The sequence below is a fragment of the Alosa pseudoharengus genome, unplaced genomic scaffold, assembly GCF_046254945.1.
Source record: "Alosa pseudoharengus isolate Yale_2024_CS ecotype anadromous, Long Island Sound unplaced genomic scaffold, YU_APseudo_1.1 YU_APseudo_1.1_scf_2, whole genome shotgun sequence".
Classification (NCBI taxonomy): domain Eukaryota; kingdom Metazoa; phylum Chordata; class Actinopteri; order Clupeiformes; family Clupeidae; genus Alosa; species Alosa pseudoharengus.
The window spans coordinates 9,911,917-9,932,004 of record NW_027468663.1 but is presented as its reverse complement, the minus strand read 5'-3'; the positions used below and the strand labels follow the sequence as shown (position 1 = coordinate 9,932,004).

The 20,088-nt window shown below is 39.7% G+C and overlaps 1 protein-coding gene across 1 annotated transcript; it reads left to right on the top strand.

Annotated features, from left to right (window-relative positions):
• Positions 1–7,055: 7,055 nt before the first annotated feature.
• atp6v0b (ATPase H+ transporting V0 subunit b) lies at positions 7,056–19,763 on the top strand. The gene is made up of 8 exons (XM_076293622.1): positions 7,056–7,302; positions 7,991–8,039; positions 8,189–8,272; positions 13,278–13,355; positions 13,475–13,544; positions 14,076–14,127; positions 14,220–14,410; positions 17,625–19,763. Exons 1-8 carry the CDS (start codon positions 7,236–7,238, stop codon positions 17,649–17,651), a joined length of 618 nt encoding a protein of 205 aa, XP_076149737.1. The 5' UTR covers positions 7,056–7,235; the 3' UTR covers positions 17,652–19,763.
• The last annotated feature ends 325 nt before the right edge of the window (positions 19,764–20,088 follow it).

Below are 20,088 nucleotides of genomic sequence, written 5' to 3'. Positions count from 1 at the left end.
AACGGTCATCTGGGAATGTGGAATGGGTATAGTAGGCCAAATGTTGGTTACATTAACCAGCGATACAATAAACCACAACTCAAACATAGTGAGGACCACAACCTTCACATGAGCGTGGGAATAAAAGGAGATTAGATGTGTTGGGCCACAATGGTAAAAGTTAACATTAGATGGCCAACATTTGATCCACTATACTCATATTCAGACAAGAAATTAATTTCTTTTGCATTTCTGCATTTCAATCAATTAAGGCATTGGCCAATATTCCTCACCCTCTTCATGACCAGTGTTTGTAGACATCCATTCTAACCAAATATGTTTTTTCAACTCATATTCGCATATTCATCCCATAGGGTTACGCTGAAGAATCATCTGACGTTAGTATCCAACATAACAATCTGTGTTAAGTAGGGGCAAAAGACAGGCCCTTTGACAGCACTGATAGACAATCCTCAGATACCTGATATACTGATCAGCGTCTCGGTGAAATATGTACTGTATAATTTCTAATAAACATTCAACTGTTTCCAGTCACATATGTGACATTTTGTTGCGGTCTGTTCACTCATATTCTCATTTTCAATTCTTTGTATGACCAGCATAGTTCTATATTCACCATCAACTAGATTAGTGTGGCACCTTTTGTTTACAGCTGTGCCAGTTTCAGCATATTTGTTTAGCCACCACAGCATGCATGGCCATATCCTGTAAGCCCACTGTGCTTATTTGCACTCTTTTGGGCTGGGGTGGGTGGTTAGAGAGGTGAGGTTGACCCCATTTTGGTGTAATGAGTGTACAGCACCGCACAACAAAAAGCTTGTTGATATAGTGGTCTATATTGAACTTTTTGGTCCTTGTTAGTCCTTCATCTTAACAGTCTTTGGGCCCTATTTTCCGACCTGGTGCATGGCAGAAAACGGAATTATCATCCCAGTGCAACGTTAAATTCTTTTCTTGCACGTCTCTTTTTTTGAGCAACGCGCCAACGGGTGTGACAATTAACCACCTAAGGAGGGGTCTAGCGCGTTGTCTATAAATCGCTATCTAAAACACAGCAAGACCAAGCCACTAGCCAAGAAAAACCTGGTCAGAAGTCCATGGCGAGTTGTTTATATGTTATGCTTCTTTTATCTGGTTCTTCTTTTATCTGGTTCTTTCTCTGGGCTACTCGTAGCTGAGCAGAGGTGGGTGCAACGCGTCAGTAATCACATTACAGTTCCTACAGTGTGCGAGCAAAGATATTCAGAATTCTGGTGCGACATGAATAACTAAAACTCATCGGAGAAGGCACACTGCAACGACTTAGTATTGCTGTGTTAACCCTGTTCGGTTCCCCTTGCATGTGAGAAATCTTTCTCACATATGAAAAATATAAAGACAAACCTGCTAGCGCTCACGTTTAAGGGCAATTTTGCGCAAAACTGTCGCAAAAACAATGCAATGCCATGATATTTAGTTGCCGTTATGGACATGATGATGGAGTTGCCCTTAAATGGTGACAGCCTCAATTCTTGCATGAAACTTCACCTCACTGAATATGAGCCAGCCAGACTCCAAGGCCATCACCAAATCTAATCTCTGGTGGTGTTCAATTTCGCCAATGACATGTCAACGAAAATTGAGTGTTGTGTTGTTAACTATGATGTTACTTTGCATACAAAGGAAAAATAGGGGGTGGTTTTTAGCCTACAGTACATGGGAAGCCTAAGGCCTATACTTCTACTAAAACGAGTAGAAAATGTATTTAAAAATCCTCTGTAACTGTAATATCCAAACTGAAAACAGAACAAACAGAATGCGCCCCCCCCCCTCCCCCCCCCCAAAGAGAAGGGTGGAGAAGAAGCAACTTCACTGGTCCATCCCTGGACCCGTGACTCCATTTGTGTTCAAAATGTAGGCCTATACTTTAAAAGAAATTACAAACTAGAGTATCTTTTGATAACCTCTATATTACACAGAATGTGGTTCTTTGACTTATTACTTACACCTGAAGATTTTTTTAAACTAAGGCTTAGACTCATAGGTTGGAGCCTAATAAGATTTTGTCTTTTAATTTAGATTTTATTATGCTGGCGGCTAATCACACAATTTTAACGTAGTTTGACAGGATTCAGGAATAGGCTACTAAGACAGGCCCCTCTTCTGTCTGACTCACCTCATGTTACCCCTGTATGCATTATAGACTGGCTTCTGACAGAAATGACGTTTTGTGCCAACATGTAGAAACACTAGGCCTACTACAGCCTTTAATTGGTGAATGGAGGTGCAAATTCCTTTCTTTGGTTATTGTCCGCGATTCACATTAACTAGGCTATCACGTACTGTATTGTAAACGTCGCCACGTTTAATCACGTTTTGCCTGCATGGATGCGCGATTGAGTGCACATCTAAATATAATATGCAAGATGCAACAATCATTTCTAAGAGGCCTATACACGGTAATTTCTGGCATTACTACTAGCATATGAATGCATTATTTATGTTGAAAGACGTGAAAGAAATGACACAGGCTTGCACAAATTCATCATTTAAAATAAAACGTTTCACTTTCGCTATCATTGCGAGAATAGACTACAATATGGAAAATGTTCCCTTTCAGTCTGATCGCCTCCAAATATGTAGGCCTATGGGATTTCCTTAGCCTGTGCTACACCTTTCCAAGAAGTTTTGTGAAAAGTGTTCCGGTAGCTTTTGCGATATTGTTGACCGCACTACCTCACCGCAGTAGGGTGCAGTAAATGCAAGCTTTTGATAGCGCACGCCACTAACGAAAAACGGAAAATCACCAGGACAAACCACCCAGGGGTGTAGGCTACTCTGGAACCATAGGTTTGTGCGTTATTTACGTTTGATTACATTTCAGATACGTTTTGGTTTCCTGTAGGCCTAGTATACTAGCGCTTTATTCTTTCTTTATTTTTCTATGTCCGAATATTGGGGGGACATTTTGGTCATATTTGAATATTGGGGGGGACACGTCCCCCTCAATGTCTATGGTGACTACGGCCCTGGGTTAAAGGAATTCAACAACACATTCATGTAACACGTTAAAGTTGTCATTTCCTTGTGTTGACAAAAAAGGTAATATTATTCAACTAAATATTATTTACAATGCAAACACAGGCTCCCAGTATGATCGCCTTCAGCCTGACATTCATGTCCAGTGGAAACTGCAGATCATATTCTAGTTTACTAGAATATCTAGTCAAGTGGATATGTGTCCTATGATGGTTCCATCCAGTGATGTGATCTGTTGGAATATAAAAATAAAAATATTTTCCTCTTCTTTGTCCTGTTTATGTTATGCATTTGAGAGTGTAGCCAACACAACGCAGATAAATGATCAGTAAGTACTACTCTTATAGAGCTCTTAATAAATTATCTGTATGCACACCCATGTCTTGTAAGCCTATATCCGCACTGTATGGGGAAGGATTGTGAATAAGATAGATAGTCTATAGATGACGGGGAAAGTAAGCTGGGCCAGGCGAGGGGCAGACATTAAGGGGCAAAATAAAGTTGGGGGCAATAAATAAGAATCACAACCGGTAATTGCATTTCTTAGTTGGTGTTTAGTAATTGTGTATGTGAGGAGTGTGTGTGAGGCACTGGTGAATGTGTGGCATTTTGATAAGTTGCGTTTGAAAAGGGAAATCAAGTTCCTAACTGCTAGATTTGTAAGTGCTGAGAATTAGTTTATGGTTCCGCAGATTTGGTATATGGGGTTTGAGTGACAGGTTTCAGAAATTGTGTGACATGCAAGAACTTTGTTTGTAAACATTTATTACCAGTAATCTTGTTAATATTAATATTACGTGTACAAAATAATACCTCTAGATATGACCTGAATTGTGCTATGTTGAAAGATTGTTGAATTAACTTGACTTGACTTGACTTGACTTGAACTAGGCCTAGCTAAATACAGCAGCATTTCTGTAGTAGACCATACACCCTGGATTATCTTGAAATGGATCCTGCCACAGCATCACATTTTCACACGTCTCTCTAGCTATCTTCAGGACTGGCTTTCTCCTCTTATTTTGAATGGTCAGTAGGGCACAGATTCCAGAAGTGTTCCATATGGCATATCCTATAGGGATGCCTGGAGCACATCGAACTATCAGCTACAACATGAAAAAAAAAAACCAGAACAAATATACGTATGAAAATACATTACACATCCTTCCATCACAGATGCTTCTAGCAAGCTGAACTGATGGGAATATTTATTGTACAAAACATTATACACAATGAACAATGGCCTATCCACAGATAATAATGTAGGCCTAGTATTTCAATGCAATGCATGACCAACACATACTGTATGAAACAAGGTAAAACATCTTCAACCAACCATCTTCCTATGTATGAAAACTTGCGGCGTTGTCAGTTAATTCACTCAGTTCATTCGTCTCTGCATGTCTTTTCAATTAATATTAATGCAAGTTGTTAAGTTGTCTCAGTGCCTCTGCTGTACAGGGTTTTAACCACCACGGCTCAACCCCTCTCAGCTTTTTTAATGACCAGGTTATCATTGTTGCGCAACCATTGAATAGCCTGCCTCTCAGTCACATTTGATTGGACTGATCTCATCCTTTCCTCAAAGAGCATATCCACATCATCCCTCACTTTCTTAGTAAAAGCAGTCAGACAAGGATTGTTGTTCAAGGGGGGAAACCCTGGGGTGGGTGGTTATGGAGGTGAGGTTGACCCCATTTTAGTGTGATGAGTGTACACCACAAGGCAAAAACTTGTTGGTATTGTAGCCTATATTGAACTTACTGAAGCTCTTGATTGTCAGAGAGACAAGGTCCTTCATCTTTACACTCTTTATCATGTTTCTCCACTAGCAGTCATTTTTATTGATAGGCCTACACTATTAGGAAGTGACGTCAGTGTAATGTGAGTGCATGCTTACAGTTTATTGTCGAAATTGTTAAAAACACAATGTGTAGGACTTTTAGGAATAAACATTGCCATACACTAACCTGAAGAATTAGTTTTTTGTTGATGACTCATGTGCTGTTTTGCCCTTTTCTGTAGGCCTAGTCTGCCATCCATCCATCCATCCATCTGCCATGAACATGTTTTACCAGTCTGCTGTTTCTAGTACCATTTTCTTTGCAGCCATCTGCTGGGGTACCAGTATCAGGGCAAATGACACCAAAAAACTCAACAAGTTGATTAAAAGAGCTGGCTCTGTAATTGGAAGTACACTTGAACCCCTAGAGTTCGTTGTTGAGAGAAGGATGTTGCAAAAGCTCCTTAACATTATGGACAACACCTCACATCCACTGAATGAACTGGTCAAACAACAGTGTTTTCAGCTGGAGGTTGTTCCAACTGCGCTGTAGCAAGGAGCGTTATAGAAAATCATTCCTGCCCACTGCCATAACTATTTACAACAACTCCCCTTTGTGCCGAGAGTCAATGCAGTTTACAACCTCTTTAACAGAGACTATATCCAATTGTATTTATTTTTTAACTTGTATGTATGTTTATGTGTGACATATGGCCGGCCTGCCTGCCTGCCTGCCTGCCTGCCCGCCCGCCCACAAACGCACACACAGCATGGAACATCATATTCATTACCTGCATGACAGGGGACCTTAACAGTCACAAAGAGCAAGTGGTGGCAGCAGCAAGAGAATGTGAGCTCTCAACAAACCAAACTTTATAACTTCCTAGTTAGTCATGTGACCTGCCCCATGTGACCACGCTTGCAGTCACACAAGCCACACTGGTTGCCAGTGCAGGTGGGCACATACACCAGAAATCCCCACATCCCCACATACACCCCCTCCAAAAAGAGTCGTCGTCCCGACGACTGAACGTCATACTAGAGGCCTAGGCTTAATCGCCACCAACCTCAGTCTCAAGAAGAGTGAAACACATGGTTCTAGCATTCACCCTGATAAGTTAAAACAAGTCATGAGAAGTGAGTTCTACAAACAAACACACACAGCATTGCCAGTGCAGGTGGGCACATAAACCAGAACTCCCCACATCCCCACATATCTATCCACTCAGGGTTACTCTCCAGGTCATCACGCAGATCAGCCTGGTGCAATGAAAATAGTTTTAGATTGACAACGTATTAGGATCCAGAACTTGTATGAAATACTGTCATATGTGATGGTTCGTGCATCTGTCATTAAGCATGTCTTGTTTGGTTAGCCCTGCCTTGAGCATCTTGACAGTGCATCTTGATTGTAGCCTACCCCTTTGGCCATATTGTGTTGGCTTCCAGTTCACGTGAACTCCATGTCCTTGTTTAGCCTACCTCAGGATTGCTGCATCCATTTACACTTAACACAGCTGGAAAACAAACTTGCAAACCTCTTTTCTTCAGAGAGCTACAACAGAAATTACGTGTTAAATTAATGAAATAGTGCACTGTCTGCAACTTAGCTTTAATAATGTGAATAACCAGCATTTTAAAATAAACTCCACACTATATTCACCTTCCTTCGCTTGTGTAATGATAAGATGTTTGCATCAATAATTCAATTTAAACTCAATCCAACAGGTTTCTACTGCGCAAACTAGTATAGAGAATATCACAGATTTTCTCCAGAATTCGGTGTTGCACCTGCCCCTACCCAGTGAAACGGCGACCTCATGTGGCAACATTTTTGTCAAATTAGTCAAGTACATCCATTGTCTGCTATGGCCTAGAAGCCTTTGCAGAACTGGACTATTAGTTGCGTAGCCCTTTTTCAATCATCATTTCATCTTACACTTTTTCACAGTTTCTCACAGTTTTAATGGGAATGGAATAGTCTAAAAAGAAAAAGACCTAAACCTGCATATTGGATCATTAAAATGTGATAGTGTGCTATTTTTGTGAAAAACAAATGCCTGAATCAAGCATCTTTTCTTAGTGTGGACCCACGCCATTTTCATATGGCAATTTACATTTCAAGACACAAAAAGACGCATAGTGCTCGCTCTAAGATCTTTGGCGTAACACTACCTCTGCAATGAGGAAGTAGAATTACGTATTATTTGACAGTCACATGCACAAGTAAGTACATCACATGATCAGCTGATGACTTCCCCTCTCTCTTGATGGGTATAGGATTTTCATCCTTCGCTCTTCCCATTCACAAGACTGAAGGATCGATATCCTTCTACCCTTTATTCATTAGCTAGTATTTGTAGAATAATTAGATTGTACATACGATCTTGTATCTAATAAGTCAGCGAAAGTGGCGCTTTTATTGGACTGCATTATGAACGGACACGCTATTCTCTACACCGGGGTCACTTTGGCCTTCTGGAGTACAATTCTCATCGTAGGTAAGTAAACGTTAGTCATTAGCAGTCGGACGTTTTCTTACCAAACACATTTCCCGGTGAAAATGGTAAGTAGCTCGATGTAATCTTGTAGACCAAAAATCACCTACAATGCAGCTGTTTTCTCGTGAGAGTGTTAGCTAACCAAATGAGAAGATGTTAGGTATGAAGCCACCTTGCTAACCTGTACACAGTTAGCTTAGAGCGTTAGCTTCTAGCTAGCTAACGAGATAGCTAACGTTAGAGATGTCTCGCAACGAATGACTACAGTCAACATTTAGATTATTTACCAAGGTAATTAATAGCTTGACATGAATTGTGTTTCTTTTAATGTCTATCGGTGTAATTGGCCATTGTTGCTAACTGTTTTGTAAAATGCTATCAGATGAGGTCGAGCTTTATCAACGCAAAAGAAATTGTGGAACACGGATATGGCATATGGATGACCACTTACTCCAACTACATACGGACAGTTAGCTATCGATAGCTTGTTTATTAAAATGTACCGCTAGACCATAGGTTCCCATGGTCCGGTGAACTTCCACACACACCCTCAACAAAACGTTGTCATTTTCTTGCCACATACTTGCTACTTGTGGAAGGCGCCCCGCGTCAACATTAAACCCGAAACATTTCTGCTCCTTTATTTCTGGCCAGCTTTGTAAACGTGTATGTTTGGTTCCCCCCTCAGGAATATGTTACACAATATTTGACCTGGGATTTCGCTTTGATGTTGCATGGTAAGTTTTTAGTAGCTTGTATGAGTTGCATTGTAGAACTTTATAGTGGAATTTCTAAACTGTGACATCTAAATTGTGTTCGTTTATCTCATGCTCAGGGCAATTTCTTATAGAACTAAAATATTTGGTCTCATTTTGTCTCTTTGTAGGTTTTTGACAGAAACCTCTCCGTTTATGTGGGCAAGCCTTGGGATTGGCTTGGCCATATCTCTCTCTGTCGTTGGGGCAGCCTGGTAAGAATATCCCACTTCCCTTTTCTAAAATATTTTTTAGGGAAGCAATAAGTTCCTGGTGAACCTGAAATGTGGAAATAATGAAAAATCCCTGGTCTCTCTTTTTATATTCACTTTTGACAATGTCTCAGGCACTGCTACGGCTTATTCCCAGATAGCAAAATCAAATTTGCAGATATTTGACCACTGGTGGCATACCGTTGGTGACATGCCACATCTGGTCCACTGTTGGACCACCATCACTTTTAATTTAACTTGTTGTGAATATTAAGAAAATACATGAAATGTTATTAAAATAATAGGTGGAAGTATAACTGAATAAATGAAAAAGAGTTTGGACCACAAGTGGCAATTTTTCTAACCAATATTGCGATTGCGATGCGATATGCTATTATTTTTAAGCTCTTTATCTTCTGTCTTATTCAACAAAGACAAGCAATATATTATTCTATAGTATGACCAACACAAAATGTTAAAAAAAAAGTTAAACATAAACTGTTCTTTCCTGGAGCCCAGGCCTATGTTATGATGGCATTAGGTCATTGAATAAGATTGATGAATGAAATATTTTTTATTTAACTATTTTAATCACATTAGTAGACCTATATTTGTTGAACTTCCAGCCTTGTAAACATTTAATGATTCTGATTTGTTTCTATTTTGTTTCTATTTCATGTAGATATGACCTTCTTTCGTTAGTTAACAAATACATGCAGTGGCACTGACACGGCTTCTCATTGTCCTGTGCTCTCCATACACGCGCACGCACACACACACACACACACACACACACACACACACACACACACACACACACACACACACACACACAGACCCGCTCCTCTCCTCTGTAGGCTACTTGCACGTGAATCGGAACAAACTACTGTAGATTGTTGTAGCGCAAATAAATGCGGCCGAATGACCTTTCGGCTCGGTGTTAACTAAAGGTTAGCATCATCAACACCGCAGCGCAATACGCATGCATGCAAATTAACTAGTTTGTTCATATCACAACAAAGCCAATCGCGGAGACAAAACTCTTTAAACAGGCAAAGTTATCAGCAGTTAGCAGCATGTATGTAGCCTAGAGCCTTAGCTGGTAAGCTAATGTTAGAACAGCTGGGTTTTTGGTGGTTAGCCGTGTCAACTACTTGCGGATAACATTATGCATCAATTCATTACCTGTGACCGCAAACCCCCTTGGATATCGCAAATGCCCCCACTGTCACTGTACTCCAGTAAACAAAGTCCCCAGTGCACAGGTGAATGGCTGCTGTGCAGCCTAAACAGTCGTGGAGTTTTAATCGTCAGCTGGACAAGTGAACGAAGTTACCAGCCAGAGTAGCAGCACAGGGGAATTATGAACTAGAACCAGGGACATGGCAGGTTCGGGCAAAAGGTAATGAAGAGGTTTATTTTTAACCAAAGTAGCTCTACTGATCAGACCTTTCTTGACACTGTTAGCTGGTCCTCTTGTTTACGTTTTTTGCTTTTTCAATGGTCGGTGAGAAGAGTCGGTGGCGCGTCGGCAAGCGCAAGTATAAATGCGCTTTGGTGACGTCACATATTACAAATCGCAGCCTTTGCGGTTTGAAAATCGTGTTTCATCATATCGCGATATTATCGCAAATGCAATAAATCGTTCAGCCCTAGTTGCCACTGCTTGCAATTCCAATCCAATATACATTTTGTCAGTTTATCCAAACTACTCCACAGTCCACACAGTTCTCAAGCTGTCCATTCAGTGTTCTCTAAACATCTTTTTTGTAAAATACTGGCTCTGTTATGGGAAATGAACATGGTGTACAGCATTTTTAAAAGTGCATTATTGCAACATTAAAGGTGCGGTCAGTGATCGTGTGCAATTTCAAGCCCATAACATTTTGTAACATTCAGCAAACATCTTACGATCTGCTCTCACGATGAGCTGCCCACCTCATGAGTACTCTTTAAAAAAATAAAATAAACGGTCGCTGTAGGCAGCACAGGCTCCAGCACAGGCTCCAAAAACAAACAAAACATTTTTTGGGTAGCCTGTGTGGAGTTTCTCTGGGAATACTGAAGGTACGGGTGAGCTACCTCTCTGGTGTATTTTGTTTGGTCCTTGGTTAAAATATAATGTATGTTGTTTTGGACAAAATTGTCTGCTAAGAAATTGAAATATAAACATAAACATAAATAAATGCGACGTCATGCGCAATCGCTGACGTCACCTTTAAGTTTTAGTCAAGTCTTTGAAATGTGTTTAATGTTTTTTAGTATGCATGATTGCATCAATGCTTAATTTTGTTTATGGTTTGGCTTTCCTCTACTTATGGCCGAAATCATGTGACATAACTAGAGGTGTGACCAAATATTGATACGGTAATATTTTGTATACCTTCTTTTTGCAATGCACTATCAACACGCTGGCCCCCAAGTAGGGTTGGGCACCGAAACACGGTTCTAATATGGCACCGGTGCCGACAAAAACGGTAGTAACTGCATCGAATAACAACGTGGATTTCGGTGCCTCATTTCGGTGCTTAAATAGCGTTTTTTTATTTTTTTTATTTTTTTTAAACCGAGGCATCACTGCATGTCATGCGCCATCTCTAACTTCTTGCTCTGATAGCAACACATCCAGATACAGTTAGCTAACATATGATAAACACTGGATGTATAAACCAGAGGGGTGCACCACATGAGTGGACAGTGTTTGACAGCTTGCGTGAGCCCAAGTAGCTTACTTTAAAGCGATATCGCGAGCTCCTGTCAAAATCTAGCAGTGGGCCTAACTACACACAAGCAAAAGGCTATGAAACAACATCAACAGTAGGCTAGCCTAGCCTATATGTTACACAATATCCTTGCTAATACCCTAACTGACATTTATTTGAAATGTTATCAGCAAAGTTGTAAGGTGAAAACTTTATTTCACGGTGTGTTAAACAACATAATGGCATAATATTAATCTTTCATGTGCATGAGGTCCATATAGCATCACAATGAATATGAAGATCATGTTAAAAGTTAGCTGGCAAAAACAAATATGTAGGTTACATACCTGATGTCACTGAGCTGTCAAAGAGGCTACGAAACCATCACCGTATGTTATCGCTAATTAAACTCAGCTGATGGTGTTAGCGCATAGCCATAGTTGCTGTTAAAATGCCTTCTGCTGGGAATCTTAACACTTCTACACCGACATGTAGCCTAACATGTTCAAAACTACTACACAATTTCTTGAAGCATTTGGCAACACACTGAATTAACTGGAAAGTAGATTAGATTAACTTGCTTGCAAATGCCGTTGTCCATGACCTGGCAGTTTTATGGCAAGCGGTTTTAACATACCTTATGGCAAACCGCCTACACTGGGTAAACTTGAAAGCAGAGCTTACCATTGTGTGTGCATGCATGGCAAGCTGTTTTGCAATGAGATATTGATATTAAATTGAATATAACAGTTCAATTTCATGTTCAAATTTGTCAATAAAAAAAAGCAATTCATGCTTTAGACCATTTTAATTTAAAATATTTTAAAAACAAAGTACCGGTTCAGGCACCGTTTCGGCACCGGCACCGTTTTAAAAGTATAGTTTTAGCACCGGTATCGGATAAAACCCAAACGATACCCAACCCTACCCCCAAGTGTTAATATTTTTACTGAGATATATTACATTCTACAATTCATATTACTAAACAAACTCATCCGCCACTTTAACTTACCAGTCATTACTAGTCACTTTCATGTGAGGGGGTGCTTATCAAGTGAATGAGTAATCCTGTCCAGTTATTTTTATTTTTCTAAGCGGCACTTAGACTAAGCTAGAACTCTGTTTCAATTCGGTTGTGAAATGCATTGAGAAATACATAATTTCATCTGTTTTCCGTTTTCCTCTTCCTCCATTCACATTGACATCATGACATATTGTAGATTAAGTAAGGGATTGCATGAAGTTAATGCACTTACGAGGTTTAAACGGCCCTCCGCTTCGCGTCGGGGCCGTTTTACAACCTCGACCGTGCATTAACTTCTGTGAACAGACCACCGTGTCGTCCATTATCCCTCTTATTCCACTGTTGTCACTTGCGTTGTGTTCATTTCCTGTTACAATTTAAACGTTTTAATCTCTAAAACTTGTCTTGTTTGTAGAACTACTTTCTTCCAACACATATCAACTAATTTCTCAACTTGCAGGACAAACTGCCGTTACTAGTTCTAAATGGATGGTTGCTACGGCCAAAGGCCAGTCGTTAGTTCTATCTCTTCGTTGTCAAGCGGGCGTATCCCAAGATTCTGATGAACTTTAGCTTTGAAACATTGCTATTTTACTTAGCCTGCTGTCATCAATCTAGCTAAAAGCCACCTCCGTCATATGCTACAATGTTGCCATGTTCTGAACGTCTGCATTTTACAGCTCGGATGCAACGTGTTCATTTAAACTTTATAACGAGTTCGGCGAATTAATATACAAGTGTGATACGTCCAACAAAATGGATCTACTTCATAGGTGTGCAAATAACATACGGTTAATGGTCGTTCTAAATTACGTAGGACAATGGGAAATTCAACCAAGCAGTGGGATAATCTTTTGCAATGTATTGAGTATTGCAGAACTGCTGTATTGTGACATCATCGTTATCATGACCATATAATATCAACTCCTAAGTTACTCACTGACACCCAGCCCATGACAATGAGTAATCAACAGCTTTTGGTCTGAGAAAACCTGACACAGTAGTGCGAACATATGCATTGGGCTGTACATTTTTGGCTAGCCCGAGTAATCACCTTTCACCCTTTGAGGAACACAAGGACCACTCCAAATAGTAATGTTTGAAAATTTGTCTGCAAAACATTGCCATGTACCTATACACACATTTATATTTATGTAGGCAACCAGGTGGCCAGTCATACCATAATATCTATTGTTGTTGACTGAGTATGGCAGAGTATGTCATCACATGCTAGCTGGGCATGAAGATGACATGTGTGACTTAATTATACATGTTCTTGCAGGGGAATTTACATTACTGGGTCCAGCATCATTGGTGGTGGTGTTAAGGCCCCTAGAATAAAAACCAAGAATCTTGTCAGGTATGATCACTCTATTTTGTCTTTGATTTCCCCTTTAACTCTACTATTTCTTGGCTTTTTATTGTAAGTTTTGTGCCAATGTTGAAACTTGTGAATAACTTTTAAATAATTTTCCACAGCATCATTTTCTGTGAAGCTGTTGCCATTTATGGAATTATTATGGCTATTGTCATTAGCAACATGGCAGAGGTGAGTTTTATGAAGAGATCTGTTCCTAAATCAACTTGCAAGGTTTCTTACTCAGTTTTGAACTCTTTGGAGTTGTGAGTATGTGGAGTTTTGTGGTGCTTTTCCTTGTGTCTTAAAACAACCTGTAATGTTGGCTGCTTCCCTAATACATACAGATGTAAACAGCTCAGTGACTAATCTTTTTAAGAAGTTGGGAGACTGTGGTTAAACAAGTGGCTGGGCAATATTTACAGGCTTTAGACTGTATTTGCAATTTCACCACCCAAAAAAAATGGCACAAAAAAAGTGGCACAACCAAAAGTCTCTTAAAAATATATAGTAAATAAATAAAGTAAATGATGAATACTTTATTGTGTACTTTATTTATTCACATTTTAATACATTATTTGAAAATGTGCTAGAAAATGTGCTATATAAATAAAATGCTTACTTACTTACAATTTATCAACAATTTTGTCTCATTTGATGAAAAACAATGAGGTGAAGGCCATGTTATGTCTGGAGCTATTTCTACATTCTTCTCTTTTGCAGAACTTCAGTGGCACCACACCAGAGACCATTGGAGCAAGGAACTACCAAGCAGGTAGAGAAATGTACCTAGTTGGAGAAAGGAAGATTCTTTTGAAAAGAAATGTACAGCCTTAACTGATGATAATGCTGTGTATTTTTTAACAGGTTACTCAATGTTTGGTGCTGGTCTTACTGTCGGTTTCTCAAACCTCTTCTGTGGCATCTGTGTTGGCATCGTTGGAAGCGGGGCTGCCTTGGCAGATGCTCAGAATGGCAGTCTCTTTGTCAAAATCCTCATTGTGGAAATCTTCGGCAGTGCCATCGGCCTTTTTGGAGTCATTGTGGCCATCTTGCAGGTACTTTCTAGGGAGAAAATGGTTGTGCTCTTTATCATGATTCTAATCTCACTTGCTTAGATTTCATCACTGAAATGATAGATAGATACTTTTTTGATCCCTAAGGGGAAATTCAAGAATGTAGCGGTTGCATGAGCTTAAATTCCAAAGTTATTGCTGTCTTATTTTATGGACCCTCAGAATGCTGCAGAAAGTTCCATTGAATTGAAGGGCCATCCTATCAGGGAAGCTACACCAGGCGCGTAACTGAAGTTTTCCGTTCGTGACGCGTAAAAAACATTTTAGAAGACTGGTCTATTTTTTTCGAATGTACGTGCCGCTATCACGTCTGGTGTAGCTACTTCCATTGATTACTTCCAGCAGACACAACGCGAACAGAACGCTTCAGTTACGCGCCTGGTGTAGTGTTGTCACGATACCAAAATTATGACTTCGATGCGATACCTGCCATAAATATCACGATGCTCGATACTAAAACGATACTACGGCGAAATCCTAAGATATCTGGAGAAGAAAGGACTCATACCTCCTCCAAGTGTATTGAGTCATTTGTGTTAAATTTGGTGCACTTTTGTAGTGTGTAGGTCAATTCTGGGTTCTAAACTTCTAAACTTATTTTTTTATATTCAGTAAAATAGTAGGCCTACTTTCTGTGATTAAGTCCTTTAATGTTTGTTATAGTACATTTACATTGTGTTGTGTTTTGGCAATAAAGTAGCTTTAAATAACCAAACTAGGCTAGATCAAGGTCAGTGTTAAAATTACTGCATGCAAATCACTGAATGCTATGCAGAGGGGCCTAATCTTTAGGCCATCTGATGTACAGTATAGGCTACCCTAGGCCTTCCCGTGTTCATGGGATTTCTTTGACAGTTGCAAAGGGGAAAATGTGAGGATAGTCTTCTTTGCGCCCAGTGTACAAGTACTACGTTCCAACCACTCAGGTCTTCGTCAGATAGGCCTACACCATTACCTGTTGCAATATATCTGTGTGCATTACTACATTACGTCTATTTCTTTGATAACATGATTTGCTAGCACGTACTGTAACAATACGGCGCTATTATTATTAGGACTCAACACGCTTTGGTGGTATTATGCTGTGGGCTTTAATTAGCGCATTTCGGGTAGCCTATCCTACATCTGGGCAATAATTATTGAACAAATTGCAGTCTACATGCTATGACAAATATTACCAGTAGTAGGCTACTGACCGAACATGAAATAGATCGTTTATGGTAATGTTATTCTGGCGTGAACATTGCGCTTTCATCACGTTAGCACCCTATGATTACAGCTCGTTATGTCTCGTCAAAATGATTACAGCTCGTTATGTCTCGTCAAAATTTATTGATGAAGGAAGGTTCGCTTTATCCCAGAGAACCATACTCGTTTCACTTAGGCTAGACTAAAACATAAGAGAAGAACTTGGCACTAACCATGTAGTCGTGTTTTCTATAGCATATTCGTTAACCTGTCGTTCTTTGAACTCTTTAAAAATGTTGGGATATGTCTGCGAGGTGTTTTAGCCAAGTTCCATGCGTAGCCTACTGCTTTTAAATGACTTTGTGTACCTGATGGCTTGCCTTAATTTGCGATGTATCCGAAATAGTTGCAGATTTCACTGCACTTTTTGTTTTATCCACAAGGCCTAGAACTGTCGGCAGAGAACTATGTTGACGTTAGCTGCGCACTCACTCACTCAGAGCTGCCTGCTTGACACGCCCACTTGCCTAGATGCGTGAAAGTAGCAGTGAGAACAGCAGTTCACACAGACACAGAACGTTATTATTTTAATAAAGTATCGATTCTAAAAACGTCTGAAATCGTATCGTTTTTTGCGTGAAGGCATCGCGATACCTTTTTAGTATCGATACACCGTGCAACACTAGCCTGGTGTAGCTTCCCTGTTCAAGGTCCGATATTTAAGCACTATGGCTCGAGTGAGAGTGAGATTGGTATAAGGGCACAGCCGTCGGTATAGGCAGAGACTTTCTAATGAAGAGACACAGCACTCAAAGAATCCTCCATAGAAATGCATGGGGTTAGTTTGTAACGCCAGTATGGCCGTTGTCTACACACATCCCACCCCTTCCTCGGCAAAGCATTGACATGTGAATACATTGAGCCAATCATGTGGTGTGATGTGAATATACATTGAGCCAATCATATGGTGTGTTGTGAAGACATTGTGCCAATCATGTGTTGTGAACTCGCCGCTGGAGCAAGATTGGTGTCGTGAAGCCTTGCGCACGCACATTTCTGCCGAATAGGATGCCCGATGAGTGCCCAAAAAGCGTTGCAATATGGCCGCCGAGTGGAGGGACTTGCCTAAAAGGACTTTGGTATAGGCCTATCCTTTACCAACCCCACATTCACAAGACACATATTGCTTTTATGCAACAGTTCTACTACCAACTAATCAAGTTGTGTTTTCAATTGTTTATTTTGATTTTTGTTGTTCATCCTACACCCCAAAAAATAGTTCAATCTTAGTCTAGGCATCTCCTGTTGCCAAGTAATGCAGCATATCTCTCGAGAGGCTACAGTATATGTGCACATAATAATTTGTATAGCCTACTTGCTTGACATTTTCCCTTCCTTGACATCAGTAGACACCAAGACTATTGTTCGAAACTATTTCTTGGGGCGGATGAGGAATGAACAAAAATCTGAAAATGACTGTTGGATAAAACATAGGTGTATCCTTTACCAACCCCAAATGTTTTTTGTCAGTTGGATATGTGTTATTCTACAAAAAGTCCAATCACTTCTCATGACAACTTATGAGTTACAATCGGAAATACTTAACTACAAAGCACCTGAAATTTATTTATTTTGAAGTGAAGAAACGGAAACAAAATCATTAAAAAAATTCTGTGGAATATATCCTCATTTTGACAAGTAAATTGTTTAATAAGTGGGATATATTATCCCACTTATTATACAATAATATATGTCAATCAGTATAGGGAAACAAACCTCTTCAGGATAAAGCAAGACCCACTATGCTGCATGTCATGCTACTATTCAGCTTGTCCGGATTTTATTTTCTTATAGCGATACTACTTGTTGTATTTGTGAAATGCATGGAATTCCAAACATACCAAATGTAAAACTTTGTGTTAATAGGAAGACATGTGGAGCAATGTCAGATGACTAACAGTTTCATGTGACTTATTTTCAGTTCACATTACCTTTTTGTTTTTTGCAGACATCAAAAGTAAAAATGGGAGACTAGACACAAGGTGATTGGGAGGTCCCAAGGAAGACAGAAGCTGCAGAGGTGCAAAAGATGGAATGTGTAAATACATAGTACATTATTTAAATGTTATTTTTCTTCTCTTTGTGATTTATTTTTGTTTGTACATTTTTAACCATCATTTGCTGAAGAGTGATATGTTTGCGTCTGATTGTCTTGAAAGAGTGCAAAATCTGGGTAATCTACTGGTCCTAGGGACAGAATCCATTTCCAAATCTGAACCAATTAATTAATTGACTGCAAAGAAATAACCATCCTCTATGTGTAAGATAAATATGGCAAGATATTAAAGGGGTGAAAATTGCTATATATTTTTAATGTGAGAACTACTTGAAATAAACACTCAGTCTGCATGATCTTTCATTTGAAAGTTAAATGGAATGTCTTAGGATAACTTGCTCTTTAAGTCTATTCGGGTAAGAATATATATATATATATCTATATATATGATGGTACATATGTGAAAATGTCATGTTCATTGTTTAATTTACTGTATGTGGTGTTCTGTACTATATATGAAAGTGAGAGGTGCAACAAAGTAGTGATCCCGTTGGATGGTGTAAAATACAGTATTCAGTTGTTCCATTGTATGCATAAATGTGATGACAAAGCAAATACTGTTCTAAGTCAGTAACCCAACTGCAGTTGTTTCCAGCTCCCTGAGCAACTTCCATCTTTCTTATATTATGTAGTGTACTCATCTGTGCTTGGTAGTAGTAAAAAAAGACACCAGTGTTTCAGACCCATTTGATTTCAAATGATCTGTTTTGAAAGAGGCTTTTTCTCTGAAAGGTTTGCATTGTTAAGGTTGATCAGTCTGTGGTGTCTGTGCTGGCCTCACACTTGGTCCCACACGAGTGGCACTCTTCAGTTACTTGTTGGTTAAAAAAAACTAGAAGATATTGGGATCTATTGTGTGAGTCTGGGTGTGTATATTGTGCGCTTGTGTGTGTGTGTGTGTGAGAGTGTACATATATATATATAGTAAATATATATATACACAAAGGGCACATATTTATTTCGGAAGCATGGCAGTGTCCACCATTCCACTCCTCAACTCCTCCTCCCCCCCCCCCCCCCCCCCCCCCCCCCCCGTTTCCCCACCGTGTGCTCTGGGCACGCAATCACCTTAATATTCTCAGTTCCTTATGGTTACTTACACAGTCAAAGAACCATATCTCAGGCCAATCAATTGGTCAATCAAATTGGTTCTGCTGCCAGATCACATACACTGCCCTCCCATCCCCTGTCTGCCATCTCTGTTCCTCTGTGGCACTTGCAGAGTTTGGCTCTTGGTCCTGGTCCTAATCGCGTCAGGGATGTTCTGCTGTGATTCACAGCACTTATGAATCATCTGTCCCAAACTTTTACACAGCAGAGTAGGCTCAAACAGTCGACCAGTTTGCCTTCTGTTTCATTTTGTATTTTCTGTCATGATTTTTTTTGTTAGTTTCTGATGTGATGACTGACTTTTTTGGCACTGTTGCCAAAAAACATGTTGAAAGACATTTGCTCTCCTTGTGGATATGTACCAATGATGTCTTTGCCCTCTCAAATGTACATGTCGGGAAGAAGCACTGGTATGTGTCAAAAATCACTTTTTCTTCTTTAATCATGTTAGCCCACAAGAATAGAATGATTTGTTGATTTTATCATTTTCAAACTAGACCCTTTAAATGACTCTTCCTACCATGTGTATGTGCTTGTCTGTTTTTTTCTTTTCTTTTTGAGACATTCCATTATTGTCCTACCTAGTAAAACTCAATGTGCTCATGGCAGCCGTTAAAACCCAAACAGGAGCTTTCACAAACCTTCTGAAGTAGGTGATGGTGGTTATGGCTATAGGCAATCCCTCCACTTTCGTGATCATCCTAATGGTGTGAAGGATCTCCAATACCATCTTTGGTGATCTTAGTTGAAGTAGATCATAATTCTCTCCAGGAACAGAAGATAGGCCTCGCACCTTTTTTTTCCTTTCAAATGTGGCTGTTTGCTTTGTGGATGTGGTGAACCCATTGTTTTGATGTGTAAAATTGAATCCTCTTGGTTCCCTAATTGTCCTTGAACAAAATAAAAACTGTAAAAAATCAAGATCCATGTTATTTTCTATAATGGTGTGTAGCGCTGAGAGCCTTTGATATTCATGCTTTCATATCAGCCACAGTCTACAACCAATAGCATTGCAGCCATGTTGCTGCAGTAATACATAGTAATTGTTTGTATAGCATATAACATTTTCCATGTAAGAAGTGCCTTACACATCGAAAGTGTTTTAGTTATGTTAATCCATTGGTTAAATGTAACCAGCTGAAAATATTCATGGGCAACAATTACGTGAAAAGCACGCAGACATTGAACAGACCAAGCCAATAGCCTTGGTGACAGTCTGGAGCGCACTGGCACAAATCAGCAGCTC

Coding starts and splice junctions, on each gene's coding strand:
- atp6v0b (XM_076293622.1), top strand. CDS start 7,236: ATGAACGGACACGCTATTCTCTACACCGGGGTCACTTTGGCCTTCTGG. Junction 7,303..7,990: donor GAGTACAATTCTCATCGTAG/GTAAGTAAACGT, acceptor TTCCCCCCTCAG/GAATATGTTACACAATATTT. Junction 8,273..13,277: donor TCTGTCGTTGGGGCAGCCTG/GTAAGAATATCC, acceptor ATGTTCTTGCAG/GGGAATTTACATTACTGGGT.